This window comes from Chlamydomonas reinhardtii, chromosome 4 (genome assembly GCF_000002595.2).
Source record: "Chlamydomonas reinhardtii strain CC-503 cw92 mt+ chromosome 4, whole genome shotgun sequence".
Classification (NCBI taxonomy): Eukaryota; Viridiplantae; Chlorophyta; class Chlorophyceae; order Chlamydomonadales; family Chlamydomonadaceae; genus Chlamydomonas; species Chlamydomonas reinhardtii.
The window spans coordinates 173,888-198,628 of record NC_057007.1 but is presented as its reverse complement, the minus strand read 5'-3'; the positions used below and the strand labels follow the sequence as shown (position 1 = coordinate 198,628).

The window sequence follows — 24,741 nt, the reverse complement described above, 5'->3', positions numbered from 1 at the left end:
ATTTCGCCCGTGTGCGTCGTTCATTTGGTGCGCTGGTGCTGCAAAGCGCTTGAGAGTCAGGCAAAGCGCACGTGCGTGTTTTGCGCGGGCTTGGGAGCTCCCGGACTCGCAGCCGTGCCATTGGGTGGCGGCTGTGGCCGAGCTGGCTGGACGCCGCTTCGGTGCCCTAGCTACTTACATGCGTTGTGGGTTGTCAGCAACCCAGGATGGTACGGCTGACTGGCAGCATCAGGGGAGGCTGCCTCCCCTGGGCAGCAGCGCAGCACTCGGCCGGGCAGCAGTGAGTCGCTGCCGACACCACGTGTGACCGCACGTACTCAGAGCATTGGCGCCATGCTGCCGCCCGGACAGGGGCCTCCCGGCCCCTGGATGCATCTGTTGTGTGTGGTTACAAGGTGGCGCGCATGACGTGCATTCCTGGATGCATGGCTGAGGGCGGTAGGGTCAGGTAGGGTGTTTGTGGCTGTGCACTGGGCGTGGCATGCCCCCATGACCCGCTCTGGTCACGCCGTCCGGGCAGTCCGGCCCCGGATGTGGTGAGATCCTGTTGTCTACACCCAACACGGGGCTGCAGGAGGACAAGGCTGCAGTCAAGGGCGGTCCATTGGTTCTGGCGAATGGGCACCCGTGAGTGGGAACCCGCGTTGCATCACCGGTAGTGATGTCTAAAGCCTCGCCTGGTCGTCAGCCAGCATACTTCCGGCATCAGCTGAAGCTGTAACATTCGGCACTTGATGAAATGCGCTCCCCGAAGCTTCCATGACAACAATGATCCGGATAATTCCTGCCAAGGCAGGCTACTCTATTGCGAGTCTGGTGTCCAGCGTCCTGGTGGCCAGCTGGTCACACTGGTACAGGGATATACACTGCACGTCAGAAGCAGTCCCGCAAAGCCCTATAGCCAAACGCCGGCGCGCAGGCCGTCAACGACCCTTCCCAGCAAGCGGCGTTTCCAGTCGAATGCACACGACAATCCTACTTCTTAAAGTTGCATTCATAGCGAATCGACCTCTATTCGCATGCGGCTGCACCCGCCGCTGAACAGCACTATTGCAATGCAGCACGGCTCCACGCGGATCCGCCGGAACCAACGCACCGCCGCCTCCGCTTCGCTCCATTCCATCCACTCCAGCGGAGATACCTCAGCCCACGAAGCCTAACCGCGCCATCAGTCGTTTGAGATCCGATTCCGCTGCCGCGGGCGGACCCGCCCCTGCCGCCGCCGCCGCCACGGACGGCCCCGCGGTGCCCTGCTGCTGCTGCTGCTGCGCGTGCAGTGCGCCGCCAGCCGCCGCCCCCGCGCCGCCATGGTACGGGTGCTGCACGGCCGCAGACGCGCCCTGCTGCCCGCCGAACGGATTGTACGGGTTGTACGGATTGACCGGCGCTGCAGGCACGTGCTGCTGCGGCTGCTGCTGTGTCTGCACCTGCACCGCCGGCTGCAGCTGCACCTGCGCGTGCGGGGCATAGGGGTTGACGCCCAGAGGTAGCGCTGCCACGGCCGGCTGCGCTACCACAGGCTGCACCGCCCCCGGCTGCAGGGGCTGCTGCTGCTGCTGCTGCTGCTGCTGCAGGTAGGGGTTGACAGCGGCCGCAGCCGTGAGCGCGGGCTGCGCTGGCGGCTGCAGCGGCTGCGGGTGAAGGTACGCAGGCGGCGGCAGCGGCCCGGCAGGCACGCCGGCAGTACCAGGGGCAGGCGCAGGAGCAGCGGGCGCAGGAGGAGGTGCAGCAGGCGCAAACGGGTTGACTGGGGGCAGCGCTGCGTAGGGGTTGACCGGGGGTGGCGCCGCGTGCGCCGCCGTGTTGTAGGGATTTACAGCCGGCGCGGTGGCAGGCACGGCTGCTGGGGGCTGAGTGGGGCGCAGCTGCAGCTGTGCGGGCTGCTGCGCCAGCCGCTGCACGTACGGCGGCGGTGGCTGCGGCCCCTGGCCCGATGCAGGCGTCGCGATGGGCGGAGTCGGGGCTGCTACTGCCGCCGTCACCAGAGGTCCTGTTGCTGGCAGCGGCGGTGGGTTGGCGCTAGGGAGGAAGACAGCGGCCGCCGCGGGCGGTAGCGATCCGGGACCATGCTGGGCTGCGGGCGGGGCTGGCGGTGCCGCCACTGCTGGCTGCTGCGCCGCCACTGGCTGCGCCGGGCGGGTCTGAGGCGCCTGCTGGTACGCGGGTTGCTGCAGCGGCTGTAGCGGCTGTAGCGGCTGTAGCGGCTGAGGTGGTGGCGCTGTCGCCTGAGTCGTAGGCACGGGAGCAGCAGCAGGCACTGGTGGTGGCGGAGCGGACGGCGCGGCTGTCGCGGGGGGCCCCCACTTGGACGGCCCCCACTTAGACGGCGCCGGTGGCGGCTGTAGCGCCGCCAGTGCCGCCGGCGCCAGGTGCTGCGCAGGGCCAGGTGGTGCCGCCGCCTGGGGCAGCGGCATGGGACTGCGTACCGGCGCCGCGGCCGCCGGCGGCGGCTGCTGCAGTTGGGCGGCTGTGGCCGTCACAGGCGACACAGCTGCGGCTGGCGCCGCGCCGTGCGCGGTGGAGGGCTGGGCGGCGGCGGGGACGGGGGCTGCGGCCGCCTGCGCCTTAGCTGCCTCCGCCTCCTCCCGCGCGTGGCGGGCCCGGGCCGCCGCCGCGGCCGCCTGCGCCTGCGCGCGCATGTCCTCCCGCCGCTGCACCTCGGCCTCTCGCAGCGCCGCCGCCTGCTGCGCCACCAACATCGACATCCGGATGGCGACGCCGGTCACGTGCGTGCCGTCGGCGCACTCCATGGTCACCACCTCAAACCCAGTACCGTACACCGACACGGCCGTCACCAGGCGGGTGCGGTCCGCCGGGTCAGACACCAGGTACTCGCCCTCGCCAGCGGCGTCCGCCGCCGACAGGCACACCGGGTCCACCTGCACGATGGGGTTCAGCGCGTTGCGCTCCTCCAGCATCAGGTTCGCGCCGCCGTCCCTGGCCGCCGCTGCCGCGGCCGCCGCCGCGCCTTCCTCCTCCGGGCGGTGCCGGCCGGCGCTGAAGGCGGTGCCGGCGCCGTTCACTGACGCGGCTGCGGCAGACGGCGGGCCGCGGAACCAGGAGGAGGGCGAGGGCGGCAGGTCCAGTGCGGCGGCCTCCGCCTCCGCCTCGCGCCGGGACTCGGCCAGCGCGCGCCGCAGCGCCCTCAGCTCCGCCGCCGGCAGTCCGCTGATGTCGCCGCCCACCGCCTCCAGCACCATGGCATCCAGCTCCTCATCGTCCTCGTCCTCGTCCTCGCCAACGCCGCCATCGCCCCCGTCCGCCTCCTGGTCCCCACCACCACCACCACCGCCGCCGCCGCCGCCGCCACGCGCGCCCGCAACTGCCGGGACGGCTGCTGCCGCTGCCTGCGGCCGCCGCTGCGGCGGCGGCGGCGGCCGCCTTGTTGGCGGCTGAACCGGAATGGCGACGCCGCCGCGGCGGTTTTGCTTGCGTACTGCCACGCACCACTCGCCGTCGCCGTCGCCGTCGCCGTCGTCGACGTCGTCGCCTCCGTTGTCATAATACGCGGCCGCGGCTGCGGCGGCAGCATACTCGGCCTCGTCGAGGCCGCCCAGCCAGGCGGCATCAACACCATCGCGGCCACCGCCGCCGCGGCCAGCGCCATTCAGGACTTTGGCTGTGGCGCCCTGAAGACCGGCCTTGGCGCCCGCAGCGCCGTTGCGAGGTGCTTTGGCTGCCTGCGGGGTCACGGAAAGAAATATGCGCGGATGACGGCGTGTCAGGACCGCTGCTACAGGCGTGGGCGCCAATTCAGCCCTTTCCAGCCCGCCTGACCATGCTCCCATGCCAATGCGCGGTCGATATAGAAAACATTCCAGCCCACCTGCGCCGCCGCGGCCGCCTTTTCATCGTCCTCCCAGCCAGGAATGGCCGCCGGCGCCTCGCCGCCGCCCAGCCCCAGCCGTGCCGCAATCGCCGCACCCGGCCGCACCGGCGGCGCCGCCGGCGCCAACACCACCGGTCGCCTAATCACCGCCACAGACGACACGGCAACCGGCCCCGGCCGCGGCCGCGCCGGCTGCTGCTGCAGCGCCTGGCCCTGCGGGGCCGCGCCCGCGCCCGCGCCGCCCCTGTTGGCTCCCTTGCCGCCTCCTGCGCCTGCTGCTGCTGCTGCTGCCGCTGCTGCGCCATTGAGCGCAGCCACCGCCGCGTTCTTGCGCTTCTCCTTGAGCCGGGCCGGTGCGCGCACCTGCAGCCAGCAGCGCCACCCAGCACCGGCAATCGGCAGCACCGCATTAGCAACCGCATTGAACCCGCAGCAACAGCCGTACTGGCTAGAGGACGGCCGGATGCGGTGGTGCGCCGAGGACGCACCCACGCGCCCTAACAGCCGCACGCGCACCCCTAGAGTACGGTATGGTGGTTCTTGTGACCCCCACCCGCCGCCGCAGGCGTACCGGAGGCGCGATGCTGACACCGTCAACCCGTTTGGCCTTCGACCCCAGCCCTTCAGGCCGCCAAACCGCCAGACCGCCAGCCCGGCAGCCCTGGCCCCCCAACCGCGGCGACGCACCTGGCTCTTGATGATGGAGCCGGGGCAGGTCTTGCCGTTGTCCAGCGTGGCATAGCTGCGCCGTGCAGAGGGAGCGCAAAGGAGGCAGAGGGTCAGAGAGGAGGCGTGGGGTCAGAGCAGGAGGAGGAGCTGGAGCCGAGGATGCCGCAGCGGGCGACTCACGGAAACGCATGCTGCCCAACACCCAACCATAATGCCCAACTCGTGCGTTTCGGATTCCCAGACACATCCACGTAACACAGGATCGTGAAAACGCGCCGTGTAGACAGGGTGTTCCCACACCCCACAACCGCCACCCCTCTCTGCCCGCGCCCCGCCCGCTGCTATCCCCTGCAACCCCGCACCAGTTCAGCCCGTTGCCGTTCTTCTGCACCCCGTCCTGCAGCCGCCTCAGGTTACAGGCCTTCTTCAGGTAGCCTGTGGCGGCGGCGGGGTGGTGTGTATGTATGTGTGCGTGTGTGTTGTTGAAGAGCACAAGGAAGATAAGTGCCAAGACAGTGTGCGTGTATGTGTGTGTGGAGGCGTGTGTGTGGAGGCGTGTGGGAGGCATTGCAGGTGGCATCAGGAGCGGTGGGAGCTGTCAGGCGCGCGACGTGGGTCACGAGGCAGAGCCCTGACAAAGGAAAGGGCAAGGGTCTGCGTTGATCGCATCCAGTTGTGGCTTATCCGGAACAGTGACGCAGCTGTGAACTGGCAGCTTGGCATCTAGACACAACAGACGTAGCGCCCGAGGCCAGCGGGGGGTTGCAAACTTGCAACCCCCCTGATTGCCCTTGCCGGCCCGACCGGTGGGGCTCACCTGTCCAGCACTCCTCGTGGCAGTATTCTCCGGGGCAGCGCGGGAACGTGCACTGTACCTCCCTGTGACGTATCACACACAGGCAGAATGCCCGAGTCACTTCGTGTCATGATGGCGGGCCCCTCAGCAAACCCTGGTCTGCACGGCCCTTGTTGTCCACAAGCTACACGGCTCTGGTGACCAGCCTATCGCATGCCCTCGTTTGCCCGGTCACTGCTCGCTGGGGGGTTGCGCGGGGCAGCGACCAAAGAGCGATGCGCCCGAAAAGCTTACCGATACTCATCATCCGCGGTTGAAATGTCTTTAAAGCACACCCCGCATTTCAGAGTTGACGCCATTCAAGGGCGTGCGCGAAGACTGGAGACAAGGCAAGGTCGCTACTCGAAAGGCTTCTGCTGATCGCTGCTTGCTGCCTCAAACATGTCGACATGCGGCACAGCTTGTCGCGTCGGATTGATAATGAGAGCACCGCCGTGCCTTCTTGGGGCATAGCATGGTTCGAAACTGTGCTGCGATGGTCGCCGTTCCTATTAGTGCGAAAGTGGTTTCAGACATTAAAGCAGCTTACAAGTTAGCGGTGTAAATTGCAACCTGCTTTCATTCCGACTCGGCCCACGCAGTTCTCCATGCGCGCTCATGTCACCCCCCAGTGTCGCCCCCACCCCCCACCGCACCCTGCTCAGTTTCGTCTTCCTCAGCGAGCATGCGACCAGGGCTACACGCTATGGGAGTACGTGCATCCGTTCATACGGTAATCACTCTTGCCCGCGTTCTTACGCCATTCGTTCATCCTGGCCAACCGTGCAACCCCCTGCAGTCCGCGGCCCCCAGTTCGAGTCCGACACATATGTTCCGCGCGGGCGCCCCATGGTGAAAGCATTATGAAAGCATGTACTATTAGCTTGTACCCAGTCCTGTAAAGCGCATGCCTTCCGGCGGCTTTCTTTGGCGCGGCTCTCGTACAGACACTCGTTCACACTCGTGCCAGCAGCACATCAACAGTACTTTCCAGTCATTGCAACGCTCGCGCTTCCACGCTAACTCACATACCATGCCCGAATAATCTGTGCGCCACTGCTTGCCACCACCTGCTGTCAATGCCGCAGGCGCACCAGCCTCCAGCCCACCCGCTCAAACGCACAGCAGCGACAGCAGGTCCTCCAGCTCCTCGCCGCCCGCGCCGCCGCCACCCGCCGCCGCCGCGTCCTCGGCAGCCGCAGCGGGCGCCGCAGCGGCGCCAGCCGCAGGGGGCGCCGCGGCAGCAGGCGCCGCAGCGGCTGCAGGGGTGGCCGCGGCGGGACCGCCGCCGTGGTTGGCCCGGCCCGCCATCATCAGCGCAAACAGCGGGTGGCCGGGCGGGTAGGCAGGGGACGCGGTGGCGGCGGGCGGCGCCGCCCCCTGCTGCTGCGGCTGCTGCTGCTGATGCTGCTGCATGGTGACTGTCACCTGCATGGCAACTGGCCGCTGCTGCTGCTGCTGCGGCTGCGCCAGCCCCAGCGCGGCAAAGGCGGGGTTCAGGGCCGCCAGCATAGCCGCCGCCGTGCCCGGGCGCTGCTGCTGCGCCGCCGGGACCGGCGCCGCCGCCGTGTTGGCGGCTTGGGTGACGGCGGCTGTGGAGGAGGGCGACGCCGGCGCCAGTGCGACGGCGGGGCGGCCAGCGAGGTGCGCCATGAAGGGCGGGAGATGCGGCGGCAGCGGCACCTGCTGGGGCGGCGGCTGCGGCGGCTGCGGCGGCGCAGCATACACCACTGGTTGCGCCTGCAGTGCCGGCGGAGACATGGGCACCGGCACCGGCACAGGCACCGGCACCGGCATTGCCACGGGCACCAGCTGTACGGTGGAGGCCGGCACCGGCACCGGCAACTGCATACGCGGCTGTGGTGGGGTCGGCGGCAGCACCGCGGCACCGGCGGAAGCCGGGGCAGGCGGCGCAGCTGTACCGTTGGCGGTTGCAGCTGCTGGCGTGACCGCGGCTGCGGCAGCAGCGGCCGCTAGTGCAGAGCCGGAAGCGCCGCCAGCCGCCGCCGCCACCGAAGCCAATGCACTAGCTGCGCCCGCGGCCGGCCCTGTCGCACCACTCTCGCCTACCTCAGGCGCCACCACTTCCTCCGCTTCACCGCCGCCATCAGCAGCGGCGGCCCTGGCTAGCCGGCCTGCCTTGAGCAGCCGCTCCTGCTCTGCGAGCGCCTTGTCCGCCTTCTCCTTCTCCGCCTTGAGCCGCTCCTTCTCCGCCTTCTTCTCCGCCTTCTTCTTCTCCTTCTCCGCCTTCTTTGCATCTGCAGCCGCCACCTCCGCAGCCGCCGCTGCCGCCGCGTCCTCCTCCGCTTTCAGTGCTGCGGCAGCCGCAGCCTCCTCCACCGCCTTTTTCGCAGCCTCCTCCTCCGCCGCCCTTCTTGCCGCCGCCGCCTCCTCCGCCACCCTTCTTGCCGCCGCGGCCTCTTCAGCTGCCTTTCTTGCCTCCTCCGCCGCCCGTTCTGCCGCCGCAGCCTCCTCCTCCGCCTTCCTCGCCACCGCCGCAGCCTCCTCCTCCGCCTGCTTTGCCGCAGCCGCCGCCGCGGCCTCCTCCTCCCCGTCGTCGAGCCCCGCCTCCCGCCGCCGCGCCGCCGCCGCCACCGCCGCCGCCTCCCGCACCAGCGCCTCCCGCCGCTCGCGCTCCTGCTCGCGCAGCCGCGCCGCCGCCTCCACCACGGCCTCGTGCTGGGCGCGGCGCGCCTCTGCCTCGCGCGCCTCCACCGCGGACTGCCGGATGGCGACGCCCCAGGACACGCCGTCGGGCGCCGCCTCATCCGGGAACATGACCACCTCGGGGGTGGGGCCGTACAGGTCGGCGGCCGCCACGTAGGTGCTGGTCAGGGGGTCGATTACCAGCAGCATGCCGTCGGCGGTCTGGACCACCTGTGTGTGCGTGTGTGTAAGGAGGGTGTAAGTGGAAAGGTGGTGGTGTTGCGTGTGTGCGTGCGTGCGTGCGTGCGTGCGTCGGCAAGGAGGCGCGTGGTGGGTGGTGGGCAGGGACAGGCAAAGCACTGGGTTTTCGTGGACAAAGGCACCCGGCTCTCGCCTAATCGCAGGGGTGGGCGGGGTGGCGCGCCGTTGCTGTTCGCCTTTTCCCGCGACGTTGCCTGCTGCTGCCGCCAGGTCTTTTGGCCCCAGACCCTGCTGCGCCGACTTACCGGGTCGATGTACACGATGGGGTCAGGGTCCGCATCGCCGTCCGCCGCCGCCGCCTGCTGTTGCTGCTGTTGCTGTTGTTGCTGTTGTTGCTGGGTGGTGCCGCCGCGTGGCGTCCCGGCAGCCGACTGCGGTGCCAGGTGTGTGGACCCGGCCCGGCTCATACCGCCGCCAGCAACGGCGCCGGTACCCGCACCCGGCCGCCCCCAGGCCGCGCCCGCAGCAGGCGCCGCAGCAGGCCCCGCGGCGCTCCCAGTCGCTGAGCTGGCGCCGTCATCGCCGCCGCCGTCGTCATCCATGTCTTCCGTGTCCCCGCCCGTCGCCGTGGACGCGCCGTCAGCGCCCGCGCCGCCGGCGCGGCCGCCCGCGGCCCCCGCCGCCCCAGCCCCGGCCCCGGCTCGCGCCCCCGGCCCTGGCGCTATCTCCTGCCGTAGCGCGGCCACGAGCTTCCGCTGCTCATCCAACGACAGCGCCTGCTGCGCGCCCTTGCCCTTCTTCTTCCTGCCGGCCCCAGCCCCGGCCCCGGCGGCCCCGGCGGCTGCGTCCTCGTCCATTCCGGGTATGATACGCTGCCGCACCACACGCTGCGGCGCCATGGCCGAGTTGGCGGCCACCGCCGCCGCCAGGGCGCCCGCCGGCGCGGCGGCGGCGTCGCCCGCCATGCGCGCCGCCGCGGCGGCGCCGGGCGCGGCGGGCCCTGGCGCCGGCGGCCGCGCACGGGCCACTGCCGCTGCTGCCGCCCCTTGAAGAGGCTCCGGCGAGGCTGCAGCCACGCGGATGGCGGGTGGGGGCGCGTCAGGACTCAGGATCATCACGCAATGTGGGCGCCAGGGCGGCAACGGTAACGGTCATCAAAGTAGGCAAACAAACACGCCACTTCACGCACTGTCAAAGTCATGAGGCTCGCCACGCCCGAACCCCAGTGTGGCATCACGGCATCGCAACACCACCACCCTCCATGCAGCCATGCGCCCTGCAGTCCCGACCTGCTCGCGCCTGGGTCACAATGGACGGCGGCGCCCGCAACCAAGCGGACACCGCCGGCGCCCCGCCCGCGCCCTGCCGCTGCTGCACCGCCATCGCCGGCACGACACGGACGGCGCCTGCGCCGTTACTGCTAGCCGCCGCCGGTGCCGCCCGCATCAACACCTTTGGCGCGCCGCCCGCCGCTGCCGCCGCTGGTGCACCCGCCACTGCGGCTGTCGGGCGCCCCCTTGGGGGCAGGGCCTGCGTCGCGGCCGCCGCGGGACCTGTGCGAGCAATGCACCCGCGCACACACCTGTTGAGCAAAACACCGGCCGCCGGACCGCACGCGGCCCGACCCACATGACCCATATGACCCACATGGCCTGCCAGAGCCCGCCGCTAGTACCATGGTGCAAGGGAGACGTCAGGCACGGCCCTGGTACAGCCCCAAGCACCCGGCCTACACCCACCCACCCACCCACCCACCCACCCACCTGCCGCCGCCGCCGCCGCGTTGAGCTGCGCGTTCACCGCCACAGCCGCCTCGCCGCGCGCCTCCTTCTTGGCTTTATTGGTGGGCGCGCGGTTGTGCGTGCCGCGGATGGTGCCGGGGCAGGCCTTGCCGTTGTCTGCAGCGGGGGCAGGAGGGCAGAGCGGTTCGGCAAGCCGGATTGAGGTGTGCCCGCCGTGTAGAGTGTAGAGTGGGGGGGAACCGCAGGCCTGGGGAAAAGAGTCGCGCGGATGCCGGACCCGGTGCGGTCAGGCAGGTGGGAAGCGGGACCGCTAGCGCAGGGCTGCAGCGCTTGGGCCCCAACCTGCACCGCGCCTGACCCAGATGCGCCCAAGCCCAGATGCGCCCAAGCCCCCGGCGATCCACAAGGCTGCAGCGCCGGCCGCTCACCTAGTGTGGCTGGGCAGGGGTACTTGGTCTGCGTTGGCACACAGGGCGGGGGTGGCGGGTGCAGCACGATGGGAGGAATGGTTCGGTGTCACATAGAAGCACCAGCACAGGCATAGATCCTAAGCATCCGCGTGATTACATGGGCACGCAAGGTAGCTAATCTCCCGAACCAGCTAGCGGTGCTGGCTTTGACGGCGCCCACTGCTTCTCCCGGCATCGCCGACACACCCGCTGCTCTGTCCCTTGTCGCCCCTTCCGCCGCATGTAGGGCACCATGCAGTCATCATGGAAGATTGAGCAGGGGCATGAGGGGAACGTGCAGTCCAGCTCCCTGCACACGGGCCAAGACGCACAGTGACGGTGCAGGGGGAGGGCAGGGTTCGCCGGAAGCTTCGGGTTGCCGGGCAGCCGACGACCAGCTCGCCCGCCCTCAACGCAACGCAGTCATACTACCACCATTACCCAGTGCAATACTGAAGCGATCAGCGACTATGAGCAAATCGGCGCGCAAAGCTTGCTAACTCGGCACGCCCCCGCTTGAAGTCGATCTTACTTGAAGTGCTCAGTATCATGAATGTCCTGCTGGCATAGCCCGCACGAGCCGACTACGCCCTCTGCGGCCATGTCTTTTCCTGCCAAGTCGGCTGGCCTATCGGCCTTACAAAGCGCCCAGCCTTATAAACAGGAAGTTTAGGCAGTAATTATTTGTTGTCAGCGATGTTGCCAACGAGGGCTTGCATGTTTCCTGTTAGGTCTCAGGTTAGGCCTTGGACTTTCTGAAATAATCAAATAAGGAAGCTTGATAGCATAATGCTGCCCTGTAATCAGCAGTTTATTATTAATATAGCCCTTGGTCTTGGCTGTAGATGGTGGTGCCCATCGCGCCGCACGCGGCGCGCGCAGAACTCTCTCCCCCCCGAGGAGTCCCTGAGTCCCTGACTACCTCAAGCCGTACGGGCGGTACAGTCCCAATTCAGTTCCGAGTACAGGTGTTACCCTCATTCACAGTGTTACAATGTTGGGGCCATATGTGGCCTTGCGGCGAATGAGAAGTGCAAAAGGCCAGGGAGTCACACCAGGGCTTGCACCAGGGTGCCCCTCGCGAGCTCGCGGGGGAGCCCCTGGCCCGTACTGAGCTACTGGGTATTCCGACGCCACCACGCCCGGCAAGAACATACAAGAATGCATAATACGCGCGCTAAAGGCCTGCCGGCTCGCATGGGCCAATGGACCCTCATTCCGACAGATGGCCAAGTACGAGCCCAAACCAAATGGGGATGGTGCCTGGCCACGTCTGCTTGCTTAATCTCGTCACTGTGGAAAGGGTCGCACACTCCCAACCTTGCAACGCAACAACAACAACCCTTGCTCCCTGATTCCTTGCTGCAACAGGCCAGCAGCCGCGGGGCCAACGGCACACGACGGCATCTTTCTGCCCAATCACACTCCGCTCCACGCTAATGCTCATACGCTGCACATTAGCTACGGGACTACGCAAACCTGTCCCTTAAGCCCTTACCCTGTCCCATCGCATCCGTTCCACGCTCATGCTACGGTAATTTCTAATCATCAAGAGCTCTTGCGAGAGCAAAGTTTATCTGCCACCATTCACGCCAAACAACAAACGCTGCTGTTGCCCAGCGCTTTCCGGCATCATCCCGCTGTGCCTGCAAAAGAAGCAGTACCAACCGTTTATCCTGTACCGTACTACCGTACTACTATGTCCCCATTCTGCTGTTGATCCCGCACCCGTCCCCGAATGTATCATGTATGAAGCCTCCCTCCCCGGAAACGTGCTCACAGGTCGCACCCGGGTGTACCCAGGCCCACACATCCCTTCAGGCCGCACCCCCCCCCCAACGGCCTATGCTGCTCAGTGCTCACTCAACTGCACACACACACACACACACGCCGTGGTGAACCCCAGATGAACAATCCTGGCTCTCCATCCCTGCCGTGGCCATCAAACCCCACGCACCACGCCGGTACATCCGCCCCCATGCGTGCGACCCATCCTCCACCGGCCCGTCACCCCCACCATCGCTGCAGGCCGCCGCAAACACACACAGACGGCAGCGAGCCGCGCGGCCAGTGCCCGTATCTTGTAGATGCCCTCATCAGGCCCGCGGCGTCTACATAGCGTAGATGAACCCTCCCGCAGCAGCTACACCCGGAAATATTTTCCCATGGGGCAAGCCCCCCAACCCCTCAAAACGTCTTAAATACCGCCAAATCCGCGCCAAAACGTCTACGGTACACACCCGTAGATGCGCGGCCCCAAACCCCCAAACATTTCACCGCCTTCGGCAGACTTGGGGCGAACTTCTACAGTGTAGATGGAATGGACGAGCGCAGGCCGCCGCGCCCACACATGCCCACACGCCCACACCAGACTGCCCCCATGCTACTGCACCCGGCGCCCACCATGTCTGTGTGCGCGTTTGAAGAACGTCGTACGAATTTGAGTTTGCAGGAAATCATCTACAACTGCAAGTGCTTCATCCCACCCACCACCAAGCAGCAGCAACCCAGGCATTTGCACACCATCCTCCCTCCCACTCCCAGCCATGTAGAAATGCTGGCTCTCGAGCATCCAATGTTTCGTAGCACCCTACCCAGCGCCTATGCCACCTAGGGCTCGGGCCCCCAGATAGCCGCTGAAGACCTACTAAGAGACAGGCAAGTACAGAGCCTGTTCCCTAATCATTATAGCTGCGACCAAGCATTGCTCACGCCTACCGCCGAAATATGACACACACACACACACACACACACACACACACACACACACACACACACACACACACACACACACACACACACACACACGCTTCCCCGTACGTGTGCGTCACTAACACACGGTGCCAGCAGTCGTCAGCCCGTGCGTGCACCAAACACACAAACGCGCACACACACACACACATATACACTGTCTTTGCGCATCGTTTTCCTTGTGCTCTTTAACACACACACACACACACACACACACACACACACACACACACACACACACACACACACACACACACACACACACGCGAGCTCCCTTGCTGTGCTGCAAGCGAGATGCAGTCACCCACGCACACTGTAGCCCAACCAAATTGTTGTTTGTCTCTCGTGAAACCCAAGCACTTGGGCACGCGCCGGGCCGATTGATTATGAAGAAGGTATCAAAGGCATGCCATCCCACACCAGCAGGCGGGCCCCTAGCTAGAGCGCAACCGGCCACAACGTTTGCGCACACAACGTGAAGTGCAAACCACGTGAGCACCATATCCCGTATTTTTGGTTTTTCAGGTGCGGCCGTCCCGTGCTTTTGCAACTGCCTACATGGCTGGAACGACAAGCCCGTTACTACTAGGAAAGTATAAAGTTTGATGTAAGGGTTCAGCAAGGGTTGGTGCGCACCAACTCAATTACAGCTAAAGACAACCCGACGACGCGGTCTGGCTGAAAGCACAACCACACGCACATGAACTAATATAGAGCAAGGGATGCATCTCCCGGCACTTTGAAACGCCAACCCGACTGAAGCTACCGGTTAGTCAACGCGGGCAGAGTTATTGTACCATACTGCAATCATCAATTGCGAGAGCCATTCCTGGTAGTATTAACAGTATTCCGGGGTTTATCACTGCGTGGTGCAGTTAATCAGAAGGCACGTGTCATGCCAGCCACAAAAAAGCTGCCTTGGCAACTCGATCAATGGGTGTCCCGGGTCTCTCAGGCTTCAAGGCAACACAGCGTACCGCACGTCAGCAAGTGCAAGTGCAGGTGCGTCTGCTGATGGCAACAGCTGCAAAGCCAACGCCGCGTGGAGCTCATCAAAAGCCAGCACCGCTTGGATCAGGGAGCATGAATTATTCAGGAGGCGATGGCACGAACCGTACGCCAAGCCACCGTGCTACAGCTGCCGCCACGCGGCTGCAACACTTGACACAACAGCTTCCCAGCGGTACTGCTACAGCCATCCTGCGCTACATATTGCTGCTGTTGCTGCTGCTGTTACCAGCTACAGCCACCGCGGCTGGTACAGCCAGCTATCCCTGCTGGCGGCGCAGGGGCACTGGGAAGTAGGGGTCGGAGGGCGGCGGCGGCATGTCGGAGGTGGGTGTGATCTGGAACTCGGCCAGGATCTGACAGAGGGGCGAGAGGGAGGGAAAGGGGCGGGAGAGCGAGCGGGAGGGAGGGAGGAGATGGTCAGACGGGGCCACAGACCACATACCCACACGGGCACGGCGGTGGGCAATGCATGGCGGCCTGCCTCATCATCTCTCCGCACTTGTGTCCGCCGCCACCCTCCGACCACCCCCCAGCACCACGACACGCCCTGTATGTGCACATGCCCGTCGCGCGTGCATGCAACGCACACACACGCACACGACACACACACACACACACACACACGCTCTCACCTCCTGCTCCAGCATCTCGGTGTCCTCCCCCGCGATCACGGCCTGCACGCCCTCCTCCATCACGTCCGGCACCATCATCTCATCCAGCGTCATGTCCCCACCACCGCCCCCGCCCCCGACTCCGCCACCTGCCGCTAGCAGGCCCACACCGCCACCGCCGCCGCCGCCGCCGCCGCCGGCCAGCTGCAGCTGCAGCGCCAGGCCGCCCAGCAGGCTGCGGCCGCCGCCACCGCTCGCAGCCGAGCCGCCGAAGCCGCCGCCGCTGCTGGCAGCCACCATCCGGCTGCCGCTTCCGGCACTGGGGCCGCCGCCGGGGCTGCTGCTGCTGCCGCCGAGCGGCGTGCCGCCCGCCATGCCACGATTCAGAGACACGGCGGCGGCGCTGCCGGTTCCGCTGCCAGTCCCGCTGCCGCTGCCCGTGGTGTTGGAGCCCGCCGGGTTGCCGCCCGTGCCACCGCTGCTGGAAACGCCGCCGGTGTTGGCGGAGGTGGTGTTGCTGTTGCCGCCCTCCTCGCCGGATGGGCCGGGGGAGGACTCGGGAACGGAAGGGAGCATGCCGCCGCCATGCAGCAGCAGGCGGCCGCCGCCGCCGCCGGTGCCTGCGAGCTGGTGGTGATGGTGGTGGCCGTGGTGGCCGTGGTGGCCATGGGGACTGTGGATCTGAAACGTTTGCGGGTGGGGCTGCTGAAAACTGCCGCCGGCAGCGGTGACGGAGAGGTATGTGCCTTGCTGCTGCGGGTGCTGGGGGTGCAGCTGCTGCTGCAGCATCTGGTGCTGCTGCTGCTGCAGCTGCAGGGGATGCTCGCCTGAGCCCCACGGGGACAGTTGCTGCTGGTGCTGGTGCTGGTGCTGCTGCTGGTGCGGTGAATGCTGGGGGTAGAGGAGGCTTCCGGGCGCGGATCCCGGCGTGTCAGGTCGGCTGCTGCCGCCTGCCACAGCCAAGTGCTGCTGTTGCAGATGCTGCTGCTGCTGCTGGTGTTGTTGTTGCTGGAAATGTTGCTGCTGCTGGAGGTGCAGCTGCTGCTGCTGCTGCTGCTGCTGGTATGGCGAGGAGAAGACTTCGAAGCCGCCGCCCACGGGGCTGACGGCGGGGCCTGGTCCCACAGGCGAGGGCGCGGCGCTTTGCCCTTGCAGCGACAGGCCCTGCCGGGCAGAGGAGGCAGCAGGAGGCAAGAAGGAAGGAAGCCAAGAAGGAGGAAAGGGAGGAATAAGATGGGGCCCCGCCGGAACGCCAAAGCCAGCATAGTCGGCACATGCGTGGTGCAACTGGCCGCACTGGCACCAGTCAGCATCCAAGCGGGCAAACACGTACATATCTAGGCCAACGCCAACCGCAATGCACCGACCCCACGCACCTGCATGTTGCCAAACAGGCCGTACGGTGACGGCGCCGCACTGCTGCCGTACGGCGAGGGGCTGGGCGTGGTGGAGTGGGAGCCGCCGCCGCCGCCGCCGTGGCCGAAGGCGCCGCCGCTCACGTCCAGCCGCAGGGGCGGCGGCGGCGGCGGGCGCTGTCCCAGAGGCCGCACCACCTGCTGCTGCTGCTGCTGCTGCTGTGGGCGATTCTGCGGGCGCGCAAACATGTGCTGCTGCTGCTGCTGCTGCTGCTGCTGCTGCTGCTGTGGGTGCTGCCCAAAGAGCGGCGACTGTGCCGGCGAGGGCGCGGGCGCGAGCATGCCCACACCCATGTGGCCCGGCGAGCCGGCCGTGTTGCCGGCGGCGGCCTGGAAACGCGGGCGCTGCTGCTGCTGCTGCTGCTGCTGCTGCTGCTGCTGCTGGTACATGTAGGCGGCAGGGAGTTGTTGCAGCTGCAGCGGCGCCTGCTGCGTGCCCATCGCCCCTGGTGCGCGCTGCGGCGGCGGCATGGAGTCGCCGGCGCTCCAGCTGCCTCGCAGGCCCGCCGCGCCCGCCGCGCCACCGTTGCCGCCCGCCGCCGCCGCCATCGCTAGCCGCGATATCGTGGCGTTGCCGGCCACCCCTACCGGACCGCCAGTGCCCGCACCGCCGCCGGCACCGCCGCCGCCACCACCACCGCCATCAGGGGACATGTAATAGTAGGCGGCTGCATGACTGCTGCCGGCAGCCGCGGCCGAGCCCACACGCCCCGCCGCCGCAGCGTTCTGGCCCGCACTCCAGCTGCTCCTCAGGAACGCCTCACTGGCACCGCCGCCGCCGCCACCTGCCGCCGTCGCCACGCCCAGCGGAGCCGCGCCTGCTGCCCCTGCCCCACCTGTTGCCGGCCCGCCGCCGCCGCCGCCCATCGCAGGCTGGTCCCAGCCCGCACTGCCACCGCCGCCGCCGTCGAGCCGTGGCGGCATGGTGAGGTTTCGAAACACCCCGGTCGGACGCCCGCGGCCGCTGCCGCCGCCGCCGTCGCCACCCCCAGATGCCAGCTCGGCGGCCACCGCTGCGGCGGCGGCGGCGGCGGCGGCCTCTGCCCCCGATGCGCCGGTGCTGCCGCCGACTGTATGGCTGCGAGTGAGGGCCTGTTGGCGGCGATCGAGACGGAGGAGCAGAGGCAGTGAGAATGGGATTATTACCTCGCCTTGAGACATGACGCACCAAATCAGCAAGCAATAATGCGGTAGACATTGCACAAGGCCTGGCATGCGCAGATCACGTGTCCACGCACGCAATACCGCACACACCGTGCGCACGCACGCACGCACCTTCATTGTCGCGAACTGGTCGAAGTCGCGCACAGCTGCACCGCGCCCGCCCGCGCCCTCCGCGCCGCCCGCAGCCGCCGCCGCCTCCTCCGCTTGCGGCAGGAAGGGCGAGCGCGCGTGTACACTGGCACGTGGCGACTTGGCCTGCGGCAGGTGAATGCAGAGGAGTGTGTGTGTGTGTGTTTTAAAGAGCACAAGGAAAACATTGCGCAGTGCGTGCGTGTGTGTATATTTATGTGCACGCAGGAAGACACGCATGTACGTCACCAAGGCCGCACGTCAACAGACGCTCCATACATGCCCATGTGCCAGTGCTTGCGTGCATGGGCTGCATGACCCAGAACAAGCAAGACACGACCATGGTTCACAGCTAGGGGGAATGGAGCCTGCCGTGTGGATGTATGCAGGTCTTACGAAGAGACGGCTGCACTCACGGCTGCGCACAGACACAGACACACACACACACACACACACACACACACACACGCACATGAGACACACGTACACTGCCGTTCCAGCACCCTAGTGCGGGTAAGCCGGTGCCCCGATGCCCCGCACCACAGCCATATACATTACATACACATACTGCCAACACATACACACTGACGCATACCCGATAACCAGATAACAAGTAAGAGAGCACTCTCGCGCTCGTTGCTCACTCACCCGCATCATGGCCAGCTGCTCTGCGTCCTCCTCGCCACCGCCACCGCCACCGTCCCCACTACCGCCAGATAGCAGCCCTTCACTGGCTGCTGCTGCGCCTGCGCCTGCAGCAGCACTCGCGGCACCCCAGTGCGACGGCGCTACCAGCAGCCTCTGCCATTGCTGAAGCCCCTGCTGCTGCTGTTGTTGTTGTTGCAGCAGCAGCTGGCGCCTGTGCTCCAGCTCCGGGAGCGGCGCAGACGCAAACGAGCTCAACCCGCTGCCCACGCCGCCGCCTGCCGCCGCCGCGCCGTCGGTCACACCAGAGCCCAGCAGAGCCGCATCGCCACTCGACACCAGCGGCGCAAAAGCCGTCGCCAGGGCCGCCGGCCGGATGACCACAAACCCCTGTTGCTGCTGGTGCTGCTGCTGGTGCTGCTCGCGCGCCAGGCGGCGGCGGCGCTCCTGCTGCTCCTGCTGCTCCTGCTGTGCCAGCTCTTGCGGCGTGAGCAGGTCGTCGATCTCCACCTCCACACCCTCCAGGATGGTGGGCGGCGGCGGGTCAAAGGCCCTGACGCGCTCGCCGCGCGCGTACGTGTCCTGCAGAAAGGAGGGCGGGCGGGCGGGCGGGCAGATGAATGGGGCCAGCAGGTGGGGAGGTGCATCGCGCGTGTATACGTGTGTGTGTGTGTGTGTGTGTGTACGAGCATGTGTGTGCTACATGTGCGCCCAACCCGACACACACATACACATACACAGCAGGGCGGGCATCGCATACACTGTCTTTGCGCAATGTTTTCCTTGTGCTCTTTATACACACACACACACACACACACACACACACACACACACACACACACACACACACACACACACACACACACACACACACACACACACACATAGCCTGCATGCAGCGCGCGCAGCACTCGTCGCACGCACCTCAGCCGGCGATATGAGGTCCGGCAGCAGCTCGTGAAGCAGGGCCATGGGATCGTCGCATTGCGCGAACCGGTCCGGCGGAAACAACGGCCCGTCGTCGCCGCCGCCGCCGCCGCCAGCTGCAGCGGCAGCGGTGGCTGAGGGCGGCACGGTCGCTACAGCCCCGAGGCGCTGCTGCTGGGTTTGCTGCTCCGCGTCCTCCTCGTCCATCGCCTGCAGAGGGCCGGGTTGGGCGGAACTTCATTGGAGATGCATGTGAAGCAAATAAACACGTAGCGAGGCGGATGCACCGGATAAGCGAGCGGTACTCAACTTGTGATGACGCTGCGGCCATAAGCGATTTACAAGCAGCATGCCAAAGACATACGACACCCAGTGTTTGTGCGCGGAAGGAAATAATCCACTGGCCTAATGGTGATTATTACCAGCCCTCGCGTGACCTGTCCTGTCCTGGCCGCATCAGCGTTCATTACCCGTCACCACCCACCTCGGCAGCCGCGCAAGGCCCCGCCGCCCCGCCACCACCCCCCGGCTCGTCCACGGGCGCGGGCGGCACCGCCAGCCGCAGACTCAGCGGCCGCCCCATTGGCGGGCGGCCCGGCGGCGGCGCGGGGGCCATGACTGCTGCTGCTGCTGCTGCTGCTGCTGCTGCTGCTGCTGCTGGCCTCGCGCCCGCCGGGCCCTGCTGATGCTGGTGCTGGTGCTGCCCGCTGGGCGCCGCGTCGGACATGAGTGCATCTGACACCGCCGCCAGCCCGCTCACGGCGCAGGATGCCGAGCCGCCGCCGCCGCCTCCTCCTCCTCCGCCTCCGTGCGCCGCGCTGCCGCTGCCGCCGCCTGCACCCCCACCTGCGGCGCCGCCGCCCTCGTCCATGGCCATGGGTGCCACGCCGTCACCGGCGGCCGCTGATGGCATGGCGGTAGCGCCTTCCGCCCCACCAGCACGCGCCGTCGGGCCACCTCTTGACATGCGAGAGAAACTCAGCTGTTGCTGCTGCTGCTGCTGCTGCTGCTGCTGCTGCTGCTGGTGTTGTTGTTGCATGGCGCCAGCGAGGTAGGGCTGCTGTGCTGCTGCTGTGCCGCCGCCGCCCGCAGACGACCCAGTAGTTGCCCCGAAGCTTCCAAAGGTTTGCTGCTGCAGCTGCCGCAGCTGCTGCTGCTGGACCCAGTGTGAGGTGCCGCTGGCGGGCGAACTGACGGTGCGCGAAATGGGCATGCGCCCCTGCCCCGAAACTTCAGCAAAGGTTTGCTGCTGCTGCTGTTGCTGCTGTTGGTGCTGCTGTTGTTGCTGCTGCTGTTGCTGCTGTTGCTGCTGCTGGCCCAAGTTGCTACGGCTCGCAGCAAACGGGTGCGGGTTGCCGCCGGCGACTGTCGCGGACGCATGCATGGGCGAGCCCGAGCACGAGCCCGGCCCCGCACCGCCGGCGCCGGCGCCGCCAGCCTGCTGCGGGTTCAAGTGCGAGACCGGGTGCGGGTGCGGGTGAAGGACGCCGCCGCCACCACCACCACCACCACCACCAGCAGCCGCAGGCGAGCCACCTGCTTCGTGTTCTGCGGCGCTGCCTGCAGGTGCTGCCGCCGGTGAGGGGGCGCGGCGCGACACGGCCGTGAGGCGCAGCGGCAGCCCGCCGCCCGCCTGACGCACGTCCGTGATGCTGCGGAGCACCAGCCCGCGCCCCTGCTGCTGCTGCTGTTGCTGTTGCTGTTGCTGTTGCAGTTGTTGGGCGTGCAGCTGTTGCAGGGATTGCTGCTGGTGCTGGTGGTGCTGTTGCTGCTGTTGCATCTGGTGCTGCTGTTGCGCCGCCAGCGGCCACAGGTCAGCAGCGGGCGCGGACATGCCGCCTGCCGCCGCCAGCATCGGCAGCGGCGCACCTAGCGACGCGCTGCCGCCGCCGCCGCCACTGGCGCCGCCGCCCTCAACACCCCCATCTACACTTCCGGCAGCAGCCCTGGCTCCGGCGGCTGCGTGCATGCCGCCGCCGCCGCCCACGACTGCAGCAACCCCTGCAGCGGCGGCGCCGGCTCCTGGGGAGGTTGCGCCGTCGCGCTCCACCGCCGCCGCTGCCGCCGCGCCCACAGGCGCGGTGCAGGAGCCCTCACCGGAGTCGCAGGGCTGGTGTTGCTGCTGCTGCTGCTGCTGCTGCTGCTGCAGGTGCGCCGCCGCCGTCGGGGGTGCCTGGTGACCTCCCCGGTTCTGCACATGCATGCACAGGTATGGTAACAGGGAGGCATGTATGTGTGAGCGAATACTAGGCGCGCAGGCAGTGAGCAAGCGAGCCGCGGTGCACGATCATACTTGCGACCATATCCACATTAGCATCCACAGTCCGTCACCGCCACACAGTTACTACATGCATGCTTCTACATAATTTGAAAACATGCAATAATCCCATTACCGTACATAAACAGCCAGTCACATCCGTCCGTACCGCCGTACATTACCAAGCTACCAACTTGGCCCCATCTATATACCTAGTGGGCGTACATGCTTGATTGGTCCGCTTCGAACGCATGACATTTGAATCCATGCAGCCGGCGCGTGTGCATGATGACGTGCTACACCCACCTTGCATCCTTCTACCTATCTAACCCTTCAGCGACTCAAGGCGAGGTTGGGGTAGCCGATTGCTGGGATAGAAAAATTGGGTACGCTGAATGTATCCCTGATTGTGTTATGTGCATGTGTGCGCCTGTGCGCGTGTGTGTGTGCATATATGCATGTGGAGTCATCAGGCCCGCCACACCGCTGCCGTCCGCGGACACCCACCTGTTGCCCCGGCGCCGCCGCCGCCTGCCGCTGCTGCCGCTGCTGCTGCTGCACGCCTCCCGAGGCAGCCGCCTGCGGTACACGAGTGCATCATGCATCGCGAGTCATGTCAGGAGCCCGTGCGTGTATGCAGCTAGATAGGTCAACACGTATGTACGTTCGCAGCATATATAAACATCAACAACATCCCCCCATCCATCGGATGCAGTATAATGCAGATAGAGCTGGAACAAGCAAGCAATGCCTCTTCAATTATAATCACAATGCTCCACTCCAGCATGTTGGTTGCGTGCGTCGTTTTGCTAGCTAGTAGTTTGATGACCTACCCGCGTGTTGCCGCCGCCGCCGCCGCCAGTGGTCTGCCCTCCGCCTCCAGCTGCACGCTCCTGCCCCGCCGCCTGCCCGCCACTGCCGCCACCGCCACCGCCGCCTCCACCCTCCTCAAGCAGCAGCCCGTAGTCATCATCATCCCGCAACGCCGCAGTGATCGCGCCGCGCCGCGCCTCCGCCACCTCCCGCGCCCTACGGGGCGGCTGCTTCCGGATGTGTGGCGGCTGCTGCCGCTGTTCAGAGGCCGCTGCGGCTGCCGTTAACGCTGCCGCCGGGTCCGTCTCTGTGCGTGCAGGGAAATGCAAGTAACACACTCATTACCTGCAACATTATGTCATACATATCATGACGACCGTGCACATACGTGTAGTGTTGTGGAGCCAGGGCTAGCGGGCGTGTTCCGGCCAAGTAAGCAAGTAAGTTGCCTTAATGCAGCCGCAGGGCTATTTGCTGAGACAGATTGGCTTGTCATGCCGCCTCTTGACCTGCTGCTAGGTCGTGTCAGTGGACTTGAGACCCACTTCTAATCATCAGGCGTGCGCACACGCACAACCAACCAACCACCAACTAACGCCACATGCATACACGCCTGCCTGCATGCGCATGCATGCCACGGCCACGCACGCACGCGCGCACGGTCCTCACCTCCCACCACCGTCTCCGCATTCTGGTTGATCAGCTCTCGCCGCAGGAATGTGGCACGGGTTCCAATCTCCTGGAAGTATTGCCCCTGCAAGAATTATCAAAGAACGGATAGACAATAAGCAGCAGGCACGAGGCAGAACACGTTGGCGTCAAATAAAGCAACAACACATGATGTGCGTGGGTCGGTTATTACATACGGCGCAAATCCTCTGGGTGAAGCAAGAATATGTATGCAAGCAAGGGATTACTGCAATCGGATAAAAGCAACCTGGTAAACATTCTTGTGCGGATAAATCCATTTGCTAGGCATATGTACAATGTCAGCCAACAGTCAAAGGCAGCAGAGGCTCAATGAACCAGTTGTATGCGATGAGTGTGTGGATACGGCTGCTGCAAGCAATCCCAGGCATCCGCTACTCAGCACGCAATGCATGTGTGTTGGGCTTTGCATGTTTCACCTTTTCCCGGGAGTTCCTGATCACCCGCATAAATGAACTGGTAACACTTGTCAGCCAGCTGCATGCGTGCGTATATGCGCGCGTGTGACACGCATGCACCGGGTCGTCCCCCCCCCCCGCCCCCGCATGTGCAACTCCTGCCCTTTTCCCACAGGCACATGCGCTCTCTTCAGGCAAACTTCCAAGCAGCGCCAGGCAATCATTGACGACGCCGAGCGACATGCTGCCAGAGGTAGGCATGGCTGCTGCTTCTCTACCTGCTTGCTCCTCACCATCTACCGCCCAACAGGTATGCAAGGGAACGCTCGCGCCGTGCGCGTACGTCGTGTGCGTTGGCGTCACAGCTCGTTGCAAAGCTGCCACCCAGACAGTGACGTGACGCGCTCAGTACCAAGTCAGCATAGCTGGGGCGGACCTGATGGTCGTTTTGCAGTTCGCGTGTCCGTGAGCCCCACAGTACGGCTGCGACGCGGCAGGCTGCAGCGGCGAACGAATAGCTAGGGCTTCGGCACGCCACGAACAGCATATGGGCACGTTCCCGTGCCGCCCCCGTCAACCCTTGACGCCTATATACCCGAGGAGAACTTCCTATCACTCAACACACCGCAAACGATGCGTAGACCCCACATGCGCGCAAGCTGCGGATGGTGGCCAAAACAGGCTTCTAGGGTTCAAACATGCGCTAAGAAGCTCCGATAGCTTGCGCCCAGTCCTGAAGCAGCCCTTCCTGTCAGCTTCTATCACATGTCTGAATACTGAGTGAAGTACAGGGTCCTAGGCGTAAAACACGAATCGATTGGCGAACACCGAAGCACAACATTTCATGTCCTCTCAAATGATGCAAGTATGTGTCTCCCTTTCAATATGGCACACGCTAAAACAGGTGGCGAAAGCTTGCTCGGCTGGCAAACAGAGCACACAGCACGCCCACGCTCTATTGCAGTATGTCTTGATTCATATGGTGCAACTTTACGTGCGATATAACATAGCACAGACTTACGATGTTATGGCACTGCTGAAACACCTCCCGCTCTATTCCAGCCACCGCTTCCAGCAGCTCGCCCTCGTCTGCTTTCGTGACTTGCGCAAGCTCCTTTGCACTGCACATTGAAATAGAGCAAAAGGAGTAAAGTTTTGCAGTGGCCTTCCGCGATGCTTCTCGCGCACGCAGTACGTGCAAGAGCACCAGCTTTTTTCCTTACATCCTTTGAACGCATTCCTGTCGCTTTAACTTGTCCAGATACGGTACGCTGGAGACGGCGTCGTCCATCGTTGGCTGGGGGCGCCGTGCGTCCCACAACAGAAGCTGCACTAGGTGTGAAAGGTTAGCATTCGTTGCTCTGGCTACGCGACGCGTGAGAAACAGTGCAGCTATCTGTTCGTCGGCAGTGTTCTTTCCGACGAAGTGTCACGGCCGCATAGTCTGCGACAGTGAGGTTGTTTCTGATACACTTGTGTCTTTACAGTTCCAGAGCGTCTTGATATATATATATGTCTGGAAAGTAAGGCGCGACGGGGAG

At 65.6% G+C, this 24,741-nt stretch overlaps 3 protein-coding genes across 3 annotated transcripts; all 3 read right to left on the bottom strand.

The window, feature by feature from the left end:
• Positions 1–162: 162 nt before the first annotated feature.
• Positions 163–5,808, bottom strand: CHLRE_04g217100v5 (uncharacterized protein). Its single transcript, XM_043061721.1, has 6 exons — positions 5,589–5,808; positions 5,316–5,377; positions 4,861–4,933; positions 4,517–4,571; positions 3,827–4,192; positions 163–3,680 (listed from the first exon to the last, which is right to left on the bottom strand). The coding sequence occupies exons 1-6, from the start codon at positions 5,651–5,653 to the stop codon at positions 1,143–1,145; spliced, it is 3,159 nt and encodes a 1,052-aa protein (XP_042924979.1). The 5' UTR covers positions 5,654–5,808; the 3' UTR covers positions 163–1,142.
• Positions 5,809–5,867: 59 nt separating this feature from the next.
• Positions 5,868–11,128, bottom strand: CHLRE_04g217050v5 (uncharacterized protein). Its single transcript, XM_043061720.1, has 7 exons — positions 10,904–11,128; positions 10,579–10,681; positions 10,351–10,378; positions 9,944–10,078; positions 9,470–9,733; positions 8,486–9,246; positions 5,868–8,210 (listed from the first exon to the last, which is right to left on the bottom strand). The coding sequence occupies exons 1-7, from the start codon at positions 10,972–10,974 to the stop codon at positions 6,447–6,449; spliced, it is 3,126 nt and encodes a 1,041-aa protein (XP_042924978.1). The 5' UTR covers positions 10,975–11,128; the 3' UTR covers positions 5,868–6,446.
• A 220-nt stretch (positions 11,129–11,348) lies between these two features.
• Positions 11,349–24,688, bottom strand: CHLRE_04g217000v5 (uncharacterized protein). Its single transcript, XM_043061719.1, has 12 exons — positions 24,222–24,688; positions 22,764–22,848; positions 22,115–22,401; positions 21,789–21,860; positions 19,509–21,215; positions 19,022–19,234; positions 18,101–18,679; positions 17,435–17,578; positions 16,121–17,251; positions 14,766–15,908; positions 14,416–14,486; positions 11,349–14,352 (listed from the first exon to the last, which is right to left on the bottom strand). Exons 1-12 carry the CDS (start codon positions 24,327–24,329, stop codon positions 14,328–14,330), a joined length of 5,565 nt encoding a protein of 1,854 aa, XP_042924977.1. The 5' UTR covers positions 24,330–24,688; the 3' UTR covers positions 11,349–14,327.
• Between the last annotated feature and the right edge of the window lie 53 nt (positions 24,689–24,741).

Coding starts and splice junctions, on each gene's coding strand:
- CHLRE_04g217100v5 (XM_043061721.1), bottom strand. CDS start 5,653: ATGGCGTCAACTCTGAAATGCGGGGTGTGCTTTAAAGACATTTCAACC. Junction 4,572..4,860: donor AACGGCAACGGGCTGAACTG/GTGCGGGGTTGC, acceptor TGCACGGCGCAG/CTATGCCACGCTGGACAACG. Junction 4,193..4,516: donor GCTCCATCATCAAGAGCCAG/GTGCGTCGCCGC, acceptor TGCTGGCTGCAG/GTGCGCGCACCGGCCCGGCT.
- CHLRE_04g217050v5 (XM_043061720.1), bottom strand. CDS start 10,974: ATGGCCGCAGAGGGCGTAGTCGGCTCGTGCGGGCTATGCCAGCAGGAC. Junction 9,247..9,469: donor TGTGACCCAGGCGCGAGCAG/GTCGGGACTGCA, acceptor GCGTGGCTGCAG/CCTCGCCGGAGCCTCTTCAA. Junction 8,211..8,485: donor CCATCGTGTACATCGACCCG/GTAAGTCGGCGC, acceptor ACGCACACACAG/GTGGTCCAGACCGCCGACGG.
- CHLRE_04g217000v5 (XM_043061719.1), bottom strand. CDS start 24,329: ATGTGCAGTGCAAAGGAGCTTGCGCAAGTCACGAAAGCAGACGAGGGC. Junction 15,909..16,120: donor GCCTGTTTGGCAACATGCAG/GTGCGTGGGGTC, acceptor TCTGCCCGGCAG/GGCCTGTCGCTGCAAGGGCA. Junction 14,487..14,765: donor CCGAGATGCTGGAGCAGGAG/GTGAGAGCGTGT, acceptor CCCCTCTGTCAG/ATCCTGGCCGAGTTCCAGAT.